This window comes from Eriocheir sinensis, chromosome 3 (genome assembly GCF_024679095.1).
Source record: "Eriocheir sinensis breed Jianghai 21 chromosome 3, ASM2467909v1, whole genome shotgun sequence".
Lineage (NCBI taxonomy): Eukaryota > Metazoa > Arthropoda > Malacostraca > Decapoda > Varunidae > Eriocheir > Eriocheir sinensis.
In genome coordinates this window covers 11,897,551-11,912,607 of record NC_066511.1, presented here as the reverse complement: position 1 = coordinate 11,912,607, position 15,057 = coordinate 11,897,551, and the positions used below count along the sequence as shown (strand labels likewise).

Genomic DNA, 15,057 nt, shown 5'->3' with positions numbered 1-15,057 from the left:
CAGGGCATTGTCGTAGGTGTGGTAGTCAGGGCCTAAAATGACCCTGAATGCCCTCTTTTGAACCCTCTCAAGCTGCTGTTGTTGGGTGAGGGGGAGGCATACATGAGCTTTGGCAGTATGAATGATGAGTAAATACTGCACAGCTCAGCAGCCGGTGCCCCCAGCGTCCTGAGTCTACGCAGCATGTACAGCTTGTAGGAGGCTGCTCTGACGGTGTTGGAGACGTGGAGCTTCCAGTTGAGCTGGTAGTCCACAGTGATGCCTAGTAGTTTGGTGGACTGGACAACCTGGAGGTGGTGTGAGCCAATAGACAGCAGCGGAGGTGGCACATCTCTCTTGGACGTGCAAACGTGCATCACCATGGTCTTGGTGTGGTTGATAGTGGCACTGTTGTCAACCGTCCATGCCTGAAGGTTGTCGAGCGACGCTTGAAGAGGTGAATAGTCTGGATCCCTGTTGTTGATGGGGACGCCCAAGGTGCTGTCGTCAACATATTACCAGCGATGCGGTGTGTCCATGACAGAGTCGTTAATGAGCACCAAGAAGCAAAGCGGACCAACTTTTGTGCCTTGCGGGACGCCACACGTCAGCTCAAGAGGAGGGGAGACCGAGCCCTGGGAGTGAACTATTTGCTGGCGTGCGCTGAGGAAATCAGTCAGCCACGATACAATATTAGGGTGAAGCCCCAACTCAATGGCCTTAGTAATGACAACAGTGTGGTCTACAAGGTCAAATGCTTTCCTGAAGTTGACAAAAGCAAGGGCAAGGGAGGTGTCTCGTTTGTCCAGGTGGCTGTGTATGAAATCTAGAAAGCTGACCAGGCAATGAGTGGTGGAGGAGTGCTTCATGTTGCCAAATTGTTGGATGTCTATGAGGCTACTAATATCATCATAAGCCCTGTTGAAAATAAAATCTTCACAAATGAGGCTGGGAATGGGCGTGATGGAAATTGGCCTTAGGTCATTAAGGGACTGTGGGCTGGAAATTTTGGGGATGGGAGTGACAAAGGAAGCTTTCCAGTCGCTAGGGCAAGTGTTTTGTTCAAGTGTGTGTATGTGTGTGTGTGTGTGTGTGTGTGTGTGTGTGTGTGTGTGTGTGTGTGTGTGTGTGTGTTTGTATTGAGGAGAAGGTCGTGTGTAAGTGTGTGTTAGGGTCCTGGTTTGTCTTTCTCTTTTTTCCTTAACTCTTCATCAAAGATTATCGTCTACACTTAATATTCTATAGACATTCTGATTTTTTATTGATGTCATTCTCTTATAAGTCTCCCTGCTCGTTCACATTAACCTTTCCCTTCATTTAAGTTTCTCTCCTGCTGTTAATATTCAATGGAGACAATGCCAAAGTTTGTGTTCTTCTTTTTCTTGAGTCTGATTCCTTCTAAGACATTAATATTATTGTCGGCCGTTCCCTTGTACCTCATCCTTGGTCTTCAACTCTCCTTCTGGCCGGAAACTCCATCAGTTGATTAGCCTCTATGTCCTTCCCTCTCTCAAGATCTTTTTTGTCTCCGCCCGCAGGAAGGGAGAGGATGGCGTGTGGGACGTGGACAACGGCCGCGCCACGGAGAACAACGCCACGCAGTACACCGTCGGGGATCTGATGCCCTTCACTGTGTACTCCTTCAGGGTGGTTGCCGTCAACGCCCTGGGCATGAGTCACCCCTCCAAGGAATCCTACTACATGATAACCCTGAGAGAGCGTGAGTAGCCTGACCTTTTGTTTTTTGTGTGTTCTCGTCCATTGCAGAGGATTAAAGTCACTGTGCCTCGAGTGTAGGTCATCGCGCTGGTTGGTGACAAGGAAACTCAGCATGTTTTGACGGCTCCTCTTTTCTTTGTGGAAACAGAAAATCACTGATGGTTTACTTATATATTTGTGCTCAGTCCATGATCTGCCACCTTTTAACTATACGAAAAGATGCATTAATCGAGTTTATAAAAAGCAATAATCAGTTAATACGCGCCATAAGAAATTTGATTGTGTGATACTATGTGTATTGACATATTTTAGTGTTCTGAAAGCCACATGCAATAACTTTGACGCAAGAAACACTATGCCGAGAGGGAACAGTCGCAGATTTCGTGAATTAGAGAGAGAGAGAGAGAGAGAGAGAGAGAGAGAGAGAGAGAGAGAGAGAGAGAGAGAGAGAGAGAGAGAGAGAGAGAGAGAGAGAGAGAGAGAGAGAGAGAGAGAATGCCGCCATAATCTAGGCAGTTAGGAGTTCATTATCCCAGTCTTCAGTAGGCAAGCATTCGTTGCCTTCATGGCCGTGACTTGAAGTGCAGCATCCCGGGCCGGCCCTCAGCCCCGCCCGCATCGCTTCATCCCGGGGCTCGCTAGTCAGCCGGCAACAACTGGCTCGTCACCTGCATTGCGAGAGTATTACTGGTAATTAATTAACACTGGGGCTTAGCCTTGAAATGTCAGGACGTATCATCCCCCCTCCGCAACGTCATTCCCTCCCTCGGCTCACGGGATCAGCCGCTGACTGCTGCAATAAGCCGGAAATTGACGCAGAAATAATTATCTGAAGGTGACGAATTTGTGCCGGCCCGAAAACTGAGTGCTGAAAGGTGAGGCATTCAGGCGATGACATGCTGAGGGAACTAGACTACAGGTGCCCAACCGTCTCAACACCAACCCCTCACCACACTAGAAGAACTAATACCTATGTTTTCTATAATTGACAAAGACATGTATGTGAGTTATTATGGAGAGTATTTACTTAACGGAGTTATACAGGCGATGACAGGCTGAGGGAGCTAGACTTTAGGTGCCCATTCGTCTCGAACACCAACACTTAAAATACTAATACTACCATAATACCCATGTTTTCTTATGTTGAAGTAGTAGTAGTAGTAGTAGTAGTAGTAGTAGTAGAGGTAGCAGCAGCAGTAGTAGTAGTAGTAGTAGTAGTAGTAGTGGTAGTAGTAGTGGTAGTGGTGTGTATGAATTATTATGGGGAAGAGGATTAAGTTAGTCGCGGGTAACTCAGCATCTTCTCTTTAATCATCTCTAAGTAATAAATCATTCATGCATTATTTATGGGGAGCTGCAATGCTTAGTTTATTCATTCATTCTTTAGAGGGACATTTCAGTTATTAAAAAACGTACCTTAATGGAAAACGTTCTGCCCCTCGCTCGTTCTGTTTTTGTTGTGATCTCATTCGCCTCAAATAATCGAAAATCACCTAAAAAATGGATCCACCTGCAATGGCCTGGCTGCATCCCCCACCTTGTTTCTCTTTCTACCTCCTCCTCCTCCTCCTCCTCCTTCTCCTCCTCCTCCTCCTCCTCCTCATCCTCTTCCTCCTCCTCCTCTTGGGTTCATATCGAGGAACTTCGAATACAAGACGCCGGGAGTTATGTTATCCTTGTACAATTCGCTGGTAAGGCCCCACCTGGAATACGCCGTGCAATTCTGGTCTCCTAATTACAGGAAAGACATTGAATTACTTGAGAGAGTACAGCGCCGCGCCACGAAGATGATACCATCACTGAGGACGAAGCCCTATGAAGAGCGACTCGAGCGACTCAACCTCTTCACGTTGGAAAAGAGACGACAGCGGGGAGACATGATACAAGTCTTTAAGTACCTGAACAAGCTCAGCAACGTTGATCACTCCAAACTCTTCACGCTACAAACCAACCTGAGAACAAGAAACAACGGAAAAACAATTCAAGCAAAGCGATGCAATACCGACATCGGCAGGAGTTATTTCTCGAATAGAGTTGTTCGCCACTGGAACAGCCTTCCTGCAGAAGTGGTTAGCGCAGAGACCATCAACTCCTTCAAGAAACGCATTGATCGCCACTTTGCTGCATCGGGAGTGAACTGAACGTTCCCAAGAGTAGATACACAAGTGCTTTAATCCTTCCCTGCAAGCCACTCCTATGGCAAACGGATTGATTGAATCACTGAACGCAGGCAGCCTAGTAATGAGCCAACAGGCTTTCTGCTGCCTGCTAGTCCATGTTTCCATGTTTCCTCCTCCTCCTCCTCCTCCTCCTCCTCCTCTTCCTTTCCTTATTCTCTCTCCTGATTTTCATTTTCCTCGCCTTATGCTCTCCCTTCCTCACCCTTTTCATGCACTTCCCTAACCCTTCTCTTCTTCACCCTTCCCACACCACCTTCCTCTTCACCCTACACCTCCTCCTCCTCCTCCTCCTCCTCCTCCTCTTCCTTTCCTTATTCTCTCTCCTGATTTTCATTTTCCTCGCCCTTTGTTCTCCCTTCCTCACCCTTCTCATGCACTTCCCTAACCCTTCTCTTTTTCACCCTTCCCACCTCACCTTTTTCCTTTACTCCTCCCCTGATAACGCCCCCTTCCCAGCCGCGCTCCCCCGCCCGCTGCATGTCTCCCCTTGCGTAGCTCTCTTCCCTCCACGCCGCTGTCTCCCCTCCTCGCCGCCCTCGCCCCTCCGCCGGTGTGGGTCTTGTTTCAGCTTTAAGAACCCAATGCCTGACCAACACCACCACCAGGGGAAGCTGCTGCCCGCCCGCCCGCCTGGCTACTCTGTGCTATATTTGCCTTATTTGTGAGTGTGTGGGTGTGTGGATGGATGGGTGTGTGGGTGGGGTTGAGTGAGGGGAATGTGGGGGTTGTGTGGGGGGTTGGGAATGTGGATTGAGTGTGTGTGTGTGTGTGTGTGTGTGTGTGTGTGTGTGTGTGTGTGTGTGTGTGTGTGTGTGTGTGTGTGTGTGACTTTTGAAAGAAAAAAAGAAAGAAAAGAAAAGAGAAGAGAAATGAGGGGAAAAGAATAAAGAAGAGTAGAGAGAGAGAGAGAGAGAGAGAGAGAGAGAGAGAGAGAGAGAGAGAGAGAGAGAGAGAGGAACGTCTTTGTGGTCGCTAAATAATTACTACCCCAGCAATGCGAGACCCCCCCTCCCCCTCCCCCATGCACCCCCTCTTCCCTCCCCCAGTGACTTCTTATTCACCGAGACTCATTTCTTTGGCCAACTTGAATAATAAACTTAATTACACCGCACCAAAATTCATAACATGGAAAAAACAGCAACTTTATGGAATGGAATATTTTTCCCGATGTTTTGAAGGTGTGATTAATTTTTCTTTCGTACATCTCAACACAGCGGAACGTGTGGACAGGGCGGAGAGAGTGGTGTATGTGTAGTTCAGTGTGAGGATCATTAGCTATTATGTATGTTCAAGTCTATGGATGCACCTCTGATATGTAATTATGGCCCCTATACCCAATCATTTTATATACATGTAAGTATAAAGCGGAGAGATTCGTGTTCAGGAAGAGAATTAGCAAAATGTACCTTGATGGAAAACGCTCTGCCCTTCACTCGTTTTGTTGTTGTTTTTTTACTTCTCGGCCTGTTGCGCCGGTAGGCTTTCTTCAGGAGCCTGGTTGTCGGCCGAAGCCCGTTATGGCGCAGGCAATTTTAATAGTGGCGCCAGTTAGCCTTTGCTCATGCTGCCCCCCGGAACTCATTCTTGATTCACTTGGACGGTTTTTTCTAGAGTCCGGGTTGATGGGTGGTCTTCTGGACAGCATGTGGGTAGTCTTAGGCCACTCGGCGGTGACTGAAAAATCCCAGGTGGTAACGTGGGGATTCAAACCGACGTTGTCCATGGCGTGGTGAATGCTAGGCTCGCACGCCTCAAATAATGGAAATTCACTCCAAAAATGGATCCACCTATATTCCACCTGGCGCTTCATCCCCCAACTTGTTCCACTCTCTACCAACCTCCTCCTCCTCCTCCTCCCCCTCCTCCTCCTCTTCCTCTTCCTCTTCCTCCTCCTCCTCCTCCTTCTCCTTCTCCTTTTTTATTTTCATTTTCCTCACCCTTCCTCGAATGGAGTAGTGGGGAAGTAGGACGACTAAGCGAATATATAGTCACTGCAAACGCAACTGAAACCTTTAAATGGAGGTTAGACAGAGTTATAGATAGCTGGGAGGCCTCTTCCAGCTTCCCCTTATCCTTCTGAATATATTCGTGTGTAGGTGCCCGCCAGCTTCACCGAGGCTACAGAACCAGTGACGTTTGCCCAATAACTAATCGCTGATGCTTCCGCTGAATGTGTCTCATGAATAAGCGTAAAACTTTCAAATCTCGCAATGCAGTTCATCAGCTGGTTTGAGGCGCGTGGACGGGAATATGATCAGTGCACGGATGATTTGCGTATAGTGGGTGGGTGTGGGGGGGAGAGGGGGGGAAGGATGTGTGGGGGGGGGGAGAGAGTGTGAGGGAAGAGGTTTGTATGTGTGTATGTGTGTGTGTGTGTGTGTGTGTGTGTGTGTGTGTGTGTGTGTGTGTGTGTCTCTCTCTCTCTCTCTCTCTCTCTCTCTCTCTCTCTCTCTCTCTCTCTCTCTCTCTCTCTCTCTCTCTCTCTCTCTCTCTCTCTCTCTCTCTCTCTCTCTCTCTCTCTCTCTCACTGGCAATATGGGCATCACCACGTTCTCCACGGCTGCTTCAACTGTGGTGAATTTAACCACCGACAGGCTCAGTGCAGGTTTGACCATAGGTTACGATGTGGTATGTGTCGTAAGCTTGGTCATAAGAACCGTCTGTGCAATTACTATAACCAGTAGGAGTCCGGCAAAGAAGAAAACGCCAGAAGTAATACAGTGAAAGGACAATGAAAACGATTATCTGACCATAGAACACATTAATGCGCAGAGCCTCCTAGGAAACAAAGTAGAGGTTGAACTGTTAGTGATAGATAGACACATAGATGTCCTTTGTGTCAGTGAGACGTGGCTCCTTCATCATACTCCAGACCAACTTATTTATCTTCCACAATATTAAGTATACCGGTATGACACTGGACGGGGTGGTGAGTTTGTATTTATGTTAAGGACTACCTGAGTGTTACTCTTCTCCCCACACACTCTGTTAGCAGGCCACCAGGTATTGAGGATGTCTGGGTCACCATACAACACCGAAAAATGCCATCTATCATCGTAAGATGTCTATACCGCCACCCCAAAGCAACACAAGAATCATTTGATTATATTCAGGATATTCTTAGATTAGTATGTTTTCGAAAGAAAACGTTCTTTTTGCTCGGCGACCTCAACGATGATTATTTATGTACCGCAAGTAAACTCAGGAAGAAATTTTCTCAGCTTATTCAAAATCCCACGAGAGTTACGGCTAACACTGCAACGCTCCTTGATGTTATTGTTACTAACAGGCCAGATACAGTTATAACCTCTGATGTTCATCCACGCTCCATTGCAGACCATGACCTAATTTATGTCACTACAATGTACGTAAGCCTAAGTGTTACCAACCAACTGTTGTAACAAAACGAAGTCTAGGAAATTACTCCCTAACCGTATTTTGTAATGCACTTTACAAAGAGACGATGAACTTAAGACAAATCTTTAATACTGATGATGTTAACGTACAGACAAGTTTATTTACTAACATTTTCTGCTCATGTCTTGACCTTTGTGCCCCGATGGTAACCAAAGAGTTAAGAAGGCCTCCCGCTCCATGGTTAACTGAAGAAATTCACCACGTCATGAAAGAAAGGAACACCAAACAGAAAACTCTAAAACACGATAGATATAACATAAGCCTACAACAAGAATATAAAGTCCTAAAGAAAAAAGTCAAACCCATGATGGGTACTGCCAGGACGGACTGTAATAAAGATAGACTTAACACGTCCAGAGGTAACACAACAGCTGTGTGGAAAATCTTGAGAGAAATAGTTCCTAATACAAAGAAACAAGCTAATAAAGTATATCAGGAATGCAATGTCGAAGACTTCAATAATTTCTTTGCTAAAGTTGGAAAAAAAGCTTTCGAGGAATCTCAAAACAGTCTAATAAACAATCACGATAACTCACACCCTGAAAACAATAACAGTCGTAACACCTTTCGACCCCAGCCCACCGATACTGACACAATCATTCTCACTATAAAGCACCTCAAGGAATCCAATTCATATGGATCTGACAATATTCCCCTGAGATTCATCAAAGACGCTCTGCCAGCAATTCTACCATACATCACATGTATCATAAATACATCTATAACAACAGGTATCTTTCCTAATGCCTGGAAACATGCTATTGTCACACCAATATTTAAGAAAGGAGATCCAGAAGAAGTAGGTAACTACAGGCCAATTTTCTTGTTCCCAGTTGTATCGAAAATATTAGAAAAGATTGTCGCAACTCAATTGGTCCAATTTATGGAAAAGAATTGCCTCTTTAGCAGTACTCAACATGGCTTCAGACCAAACTTATCTACTGAGACTGCACTCTTTCAAGTTTCTAAAAAGATTTACTACACCATGGACAAAAGAGAAATATCTCTTTTAACTCTTTGCGACTTATCTAAAGCTTTTGACAGTGTCAGCCATAACATTCTACTTAGAAAATGTAACAAACTAGGAATCAATATATTTTGGTTTAAATATTATTTGTGTAACAGGACTCAGTCGATGCGAATTGGGGGAAATTTGTCCTCTACACTAGAAGTATCTTTTGGAGTCCCGCAAGGATCTATTCTCGGCCCTTTGCTATTTAACGTTTACGTAAATGACCTGTCACAAGAAATTAAAGAATGTTTTATTATACAGTATGCTGACGACACACAATTCATTCATACTGGAAATTCTGAAAATCTACCTGAATTAATTCTTAGAACAGAACAGACGTTAGAAAAAATTAAAAACAATTTTAACAGGAACGGTCTCTTGCTGAACTCCAAAAAGACTCAATGTATATTTCTAGGCACAAGAGCTCTGATATTACGAATACCGGATAACACCACAATCAAAGTAGGGGGTGCCTTAGTTAAACCTTGCCAAAATGTCAAAAACTTGGGGCTACATTTCGACAGTAACATGTTGTTTGATATGCACGTGACAGAAATTAGTAAAAAAGTATCTGGCATGCTTATGTACATCAATCGTTTTCAAGACTTGCTCAGCAGAGAAGCCAGGCTAATAGTGGTTCAGACACTTGCTTCAAGTCACCTTAACTATGGGATAACTGTTTGGGGCACCACAAATATCACACAGCTGAATAGGGTTCAGAAGCTACAGAATTTTGCTGCAAAAGTGGTTACTGGAGGAGCCAAGTTTGACCATGTTAGCCCACTCTTAAAGGAACTACAATGGCCAAATATTGAGCAGAAGTGCATTTTTGAACAATGCATCATAGTATTCAAAGCACTGAAGAAGCATTTTCCTGAATGGCTATTCTCCTTTCCACAAGTAGGACAAATAGTTGACACAAACACAAGACAACAAAATCTCCTCTGTGTACCAAAAACACACACCGACATTGGGTCCCGATCTATCACAGTCAGAGGGCCAAAACTATGGAATAACCTCCCCACAAAAGTAAAGAATTGTCACAGTTTGCATACCTTTAAGGTCAATCTGAAGAAACACCTCTCGCAAGATAGCTCAGTAAACTAATCGTACTGATTACTCTTATTACATTTTATCATATAATGTTTTGCATGTCTTAGATATTAATCCACACTTTATTTTTAGCAGCAATTATATTCTAGTTATATTTTAAGGATTATCTGTAAATTTTATCGTACTCCATATACCGTGTTTAATAGTTTTAAGCCAGTAAAGAATAACCATTGTATAAATGGAAATAAAGTTTCTGATTTTGATTCTCTCTCTCTCTCTCTCTCTCACACACCTTTCTCTAAAGGATCGTTAAACCCGCACTGAGGGAGAGCGACATTCATCACGGCGATTTATTTTTACATCATATTTACATCTCAAGTTAGTCAGTCGCTTCCCTCGCCGCCCCCGCCCCCGCCCCCGCCCCCGCCCCCGCCCCTGTCCCCGCCACCGCCGGCCCCCCATCCGTCCAGTGCCCTACCCCGCCCCGCCTCGTCTCCGTCTCCCTGATACTTCCGAATGTTGACTGTGCACACACTGTCTGCCTGATGTACGCATCCATTAGTCTGGAACAACACTCTGTAGGGAAACCATACAAGTCATGTTTACATTAATTCTACTGTTGTTGTGTTTCCCTTCCCTGCAGACTAACCACCGCCCTTACCCTTCCATCTTCCCCTCTCTCCCTCCCTCCCTCTCTCTCTCGCCCTCCCTTGTCCTCGCGGAATTACCACATAAATCACCCGCGGAAGACGCAGGGAGATTATTTCCAACTCGTCTAGGGGGAAAGAATGTCAGATTAACGTCGTAGATTCCTTGTGTGGTGAGTCTTGACGCCAGGACCCCCACACACACTCGTACGGACCTTCTCAAGATACCTCAACCCTCCTCACCTCCCTTACCTCTGGCCTCTCCCTATCTCGTCTGCCACGCTCCTTCATTCCGCGGTGTGTTTGGCCAGAGCCGTTCATTCCTTCCGTCCCCTTCCTATGACTCGTCAGCGTCAGTTCACCACCACTCGTGAATATCAGAAGCGAGGCAAGAATGAATGATTTCCGTCGACGTGTGTGTATGGGTGTGGGTGTGGGGGCGGGTATGTGAGTGTATATGTGTGTGTGGGTGGGTGGATGGGTGTTAAAGCCTTCATCCATTTATAGACTTCGATCACGTCTTCTCTCACCCTTCGCCTCTCTAGAGACTGCAAGTTTAGTTGAGAACCCTTCAGGAGACTCACTCTGGGTTCAACTTCCTTGGCGACTCGAAAAGAAAAGTTAAGTCTACGATGAATCCAAAAGCACAGAAAAGCACTCTGGCCATACAGTCTCGTTCAATCCACCTTCAAAAACGCAGTCTATTCCATCAATTTTAAAATCCAGAAGCACAGAAACGCACTATAGCTACACGGGTTTCCTTCCCTCCACCTTCAAAAACGCATTCCATTCCGACCCTTTAAAAAAACACAACAGCATTACTACTATACGTACATATGGGCAGCGCGTTTATTAGCATTGTTATTGTTGGTGATGGAAAAACGGCTTTGGTGAGGGTTATGGTGACTGCCTCGGCGCGCGGGGTATTAGTGATGACGCTGCTAATGGTGCGGATGGTGATGACAGGGTTGGGGACGGTGGTGGTGGCGGTGGGAGCGAGGGCATTGTATAGTTATTTTCCATATTAGCGTGTGCTCTGCTGTTGTGTTCCGCACTTAAACGAGAGAGAGAGGGGGGGGGAGAGGGAGAAGGAGGGAGAGGGGGGTTGGATGTGTGGGCGGGTGGGTGGAAGAGGAGAGGAAAGGGAGTGAGAGGTGGGAGAGTGGAGGGAGGAGGACGGGGCAGCAGGGGTCAGCAAGCGTTACGTGTCATACTCTCGTTTTTCATATATTCATAATCCTTTCTATATACCACTCCTATCGTGGACGTGTGTGTGTGTGTGTGTGTGTGGAGGTGGGCGGGTGGGAGGGTGGGTGCTCTCTCTCTCTCTCTCTCTCTCTCTCTCTCTCTCTCTCTCTCTCTCTCTCCCCCTCCCTCCCTTATTTCCTCCCTCTCTCTCGCTCTCCTGGGATAAAATAAAGAGAGAAAAAAAAAAGAGTAAACCACTTCTATGGGTTCCTCTCATTAAAAAAACATCCCTATAAGTGCATAATAATAGTGTTATTTAGGGTTATTTTGTGAGAGCGCCCAGTAAAAGGGAAGTTATGGAGGGGAGAGGGGGGAGGGAAGGGGAAGGGGGGAGCGGGCGTACCGTAACTATCATTTCTGAATTATTTCACCCATTGTCGTGTGTGTGTGTGTGTGTGTGTGTGTGTTGGGATGGGTGGGTGGGTAGGTGGGTGGGTGAGTGGGTGTATGTGTGTGTGTGTGTGTGTCTGTGTGTGTGTGTGTGTGTGTGTGTGTGTGTGTGTGTGTGTGTGTGTGTGTGTGTGTGTGTGTGTGTGTGTGTGTGTGTTTTGAAGAGCCCATTATCAGAGAGAGAGAGAGAGAGAGAGAGAGAGAGAGAGAGAGAGAGAGAGAGAGAGAGAGAGAGAGAGAGAGAGAGAGAGAGAGAGAGAGAGAGAGAGAGAGAGAGAGAGAGAGAGAGAGAGAGAGAGAGAGAGAGAGAGAGAGGACCCATGATTTACAACACGCATAATTCACTCATTTACTAAAAAAAAAAAAAAATATTAACTGACCATTATGTTTTGGTCAATAAAATAAAACAAAAAGTATATAAAAAAAAACATTGATCTTGGAGCCTCGTCATGTGCCACAAACGCTGAGGAGGAGGAGGAGGAAGAAGGAGGAGGAGAAGGAGGAGGAGGAGGAGGAGGAGGAGGAGGAGGAGGAGGAGGAGAAGAAGTATTAGTGAGAGTGAGCCTCAGAATGAACAAAGGACGGAGGTGGCCACGGCTGCACACCTCTTCCTCCTCCATCTCCTCCTCTTCTTCCCCCTCCTCCTCCTTCTCCTCCTCCTCCTCCTTCATATACAGGTTGTGACGGCTAGACAGGTGGAGGGAGAGGGAGAGGAGAGGGAGAAAAGAGAAGGGGAGGTGGAGGTAAGGGGTGTGGAGGAAGGATGAGGTGGAGGTAAAGGGGGATGAAGGAAAGGGGAGATGGAGGTAAGAGGATGAGGATAAGGGGAAGGTGGAGATAAAGGATGTGAAGGTAAGGGGGAGGTGGAAGTAATGGATAGGTGGAGGTAACTGGGGTGGAGGTAAGGGGGGATGGAGGATGGTGAGAAGTGGAGGTAAAGGGAATGGAGGCAGTATAGTTCTGAGGGAGCGTTAGTAAGGTCATGGTAAGGTCTTGTGAGCACTACTAATATTATATAAGGTCAGGTAAGGTCATAAGGGAGGTTCGAAGCCAATGTAAGAGATCTAAGTGCCTTTGAACTGTCGCCAGCGCGCTATGTAGGTCTGAGGGAGCGCTACTAAGGTCGTGGTAAGGTATTGTGAGCTCTACTAAGGTCAGGTAAGGTCATAGGGGAGGTTCGAAGCTATTGTGAATGATCTAAGCGTCTTTAAAGCATTGCCAGCACGCACTGTAGGTCTTGGTGAGCCCGCCGCCCCTTGTTACCAGTCAAGGGCCTTCACCTCCCCGGCACGAGGCCCCGAGGCTGCCCCGCCCCGCCCCGCCCCGCAGGTCCCTCCTCTCCCTCACCCTCACGCACCTTTGATCTCTAACACAGCCACTTTTATCCCTCCTCCTTGATATTACTCTGAAACACTCCTCAAGACTTTTTTTCCCGACATTTTGCCTTCACTGCCCCGCCTTATCTGGGGGCGCCTCCTCGCACGCCTGGATGAATATTTAATTTTCTCTGCCGCTCGCGAATGCCGGTCCATCATTATGTTGCTCCCCGGCCGTCCCTGCAAGGCTCCGCTCCGTGCCAGACCTGCTCCAGACAACTCACAAGAGCACCCGGGAGCCTCACCTCAAGGGTTTGCCAGCTTCCTCGCAGCCCCGGCAAGCAGCGGGGTCCCGGGCCAGTTTTTGTGGCTGTAGGACGAAAATTCCGACACGCCGCCTCTCAGGGAAGGGTCACGGCCACTGGTGCTTAGCTGCTCCCGCCGCCGCCACCGCTGCCGCCGCCGACCTGGGCTTGGTAGTGGCTCCTTCCAGCCCCCTACCACCGTTCTGTGTCCTGCCCCCACCCCATAACTCCCGCCTTCTGCCCTCACCGCCCCGTGAGTCTTCCTCCCCTTAACCCACGCTCCCGCTCAACCTTCGCGACCCTGCCCTGTCACTACTGCCTCCTGTCCTTTCTTCCTCTCCTCCTCCTCCCTCAACCACTCCTCCCACTCCTCCTCGTTATAAGCCAATAGACTTTCTGTTACCTGCTCTTTCCTCCTCCCCCTCCTCCTCCTCCTCCTCCTCCTCCTTCCACTCTTCGTTCTCCTCATCCTCCGCCTGTTTCTCCTGAAGCAGGTAACCTCGTTATGGCCCAACATGCTTTGTTACCTGCTATTCCCATCACTTTAGGTTTCTTCTTTTCCTCCCTCTTCTACTCCTTCTCCTCCTCCTCTTCCCCCTCCTCTTCATCCTTCGCCTTTGACTTCTTTTGTTGTCTTTTTCCTCTTTTGTACGAATTGCCAGCTCATTTTCCTCCTCCTCTTCCTCCTCCTCCTCATCATCATCATCCTCACTCTCATCATCATCATCATCATTCTCTTCATCATTATCCTTATCATCTTCACCTTCATTATAGTCGTCACCATCATCATCATCATTAACATCATCATCATTCTCTTCATCATCATCCTTATCATCTTCACCTTCATCATCCCCTTCGTTATCCTCATCATCATCATCATCGTCCTCCTTTTCCGCCTCTTAAAGCAGATTACCTCGTTATAAGACAGCGTCCTTCTCCTCCTCCTCCTCCTCCTCCTCCTCCTCCTGGGTGGGGAGGAGCCTTCGCCTTTGCTGTCCTTCATCTTCCACCTTTGATTAGATAGTTAGTGTAGCTTGTCACAAACAGCCTCGTAAGGACCAGCAGGTCTGCTGTTGTTTGTTCTTCCTTTGTGTTTCTTTGTGTTCCTCCTCCTCCTCCTCTTGCTTCTCCACTTCTTTCTTTGTCTCCTCCTCATCCACTGCATCCTACCTTTCTTTATCCTTTTCCTCCTCCTTCTCCTCCTCCTCTTCCTCCTCCTCCTCCTCCTCCTCCTCCTCCTCCTCCTCCTCCTCCTCCTCCTCCTCCTCTTGCTCCTCCTCCAACAGAAAACACACGCAGACACCAGACTACTGTGCCTCGAAGCGTTGAAGTCAAAAAGGACATTTCTGTCCTATACAAAGGCGGGTGGGAAGGCCGTCACGACGGCAGACTGCGAAATTATCCAGAGAGACCTGGACCAGATCACTCGGTGGTCGGAAAAATGGCAGATGTCCTTCAACGCTACCAAATGTAAAGTAATGTATATCGGATCCAGAAACAGCAATCACACATACCACACGGATGGCGAACCACTACATGTAGTGAATGAGGAAAGAGACCTCGGGGTCACCATCAGCAGTGACTTGAAACAAACAAAACACTGCAAGTCCGCCTGTAAGAAAGCCAATACAATGCTTGGGTTCATAGCGAGGAACTTCGAAAACAAGACGCCGGGAGTTATGTTATCCTTGTATAATTCGCTGGTAAGGCCCCTCCTGGAATACGCCGTGCAATTCTGGTCTCCAAATTACAGGAAAGACATTGAGTTGCTTGAGAGAGTACAGCGCCGCG

The 15,057-nt window shown here is 47.2% G+C and overlaps 1 protein-coding gene across 4 annotated transcripts in view; it reads left to right on the top strand.

The window, feature by feature from the left end:
• The first annotated feature begins 1,503 nt into the window (after window positions 1-1,503).
• The window catches only part of LOC127005150 (tyrosine-protein phosphatase 99A-like), a 107,834-nt gene continuing 94,280 nt past the window's right edge, over window positions 1,504-15,057 (top strand). For all 4 annotated transcript variants that reach the window (XM_050873816.1, XM_050873792.1, XM_050873800.1 and 1 more), the window contains exon 1: window positions 1,504-1,699. In XM_050873816.1, coding sequence (XP_050729773.1) covers window positions 1,600-1,699 — 100 coding nt within the window. In that variant the 5' untranslated portion in view covers window positions 1,504-1,599. The remainder of the gene's footprint in view (window positions 1,700-15,057) is intronic.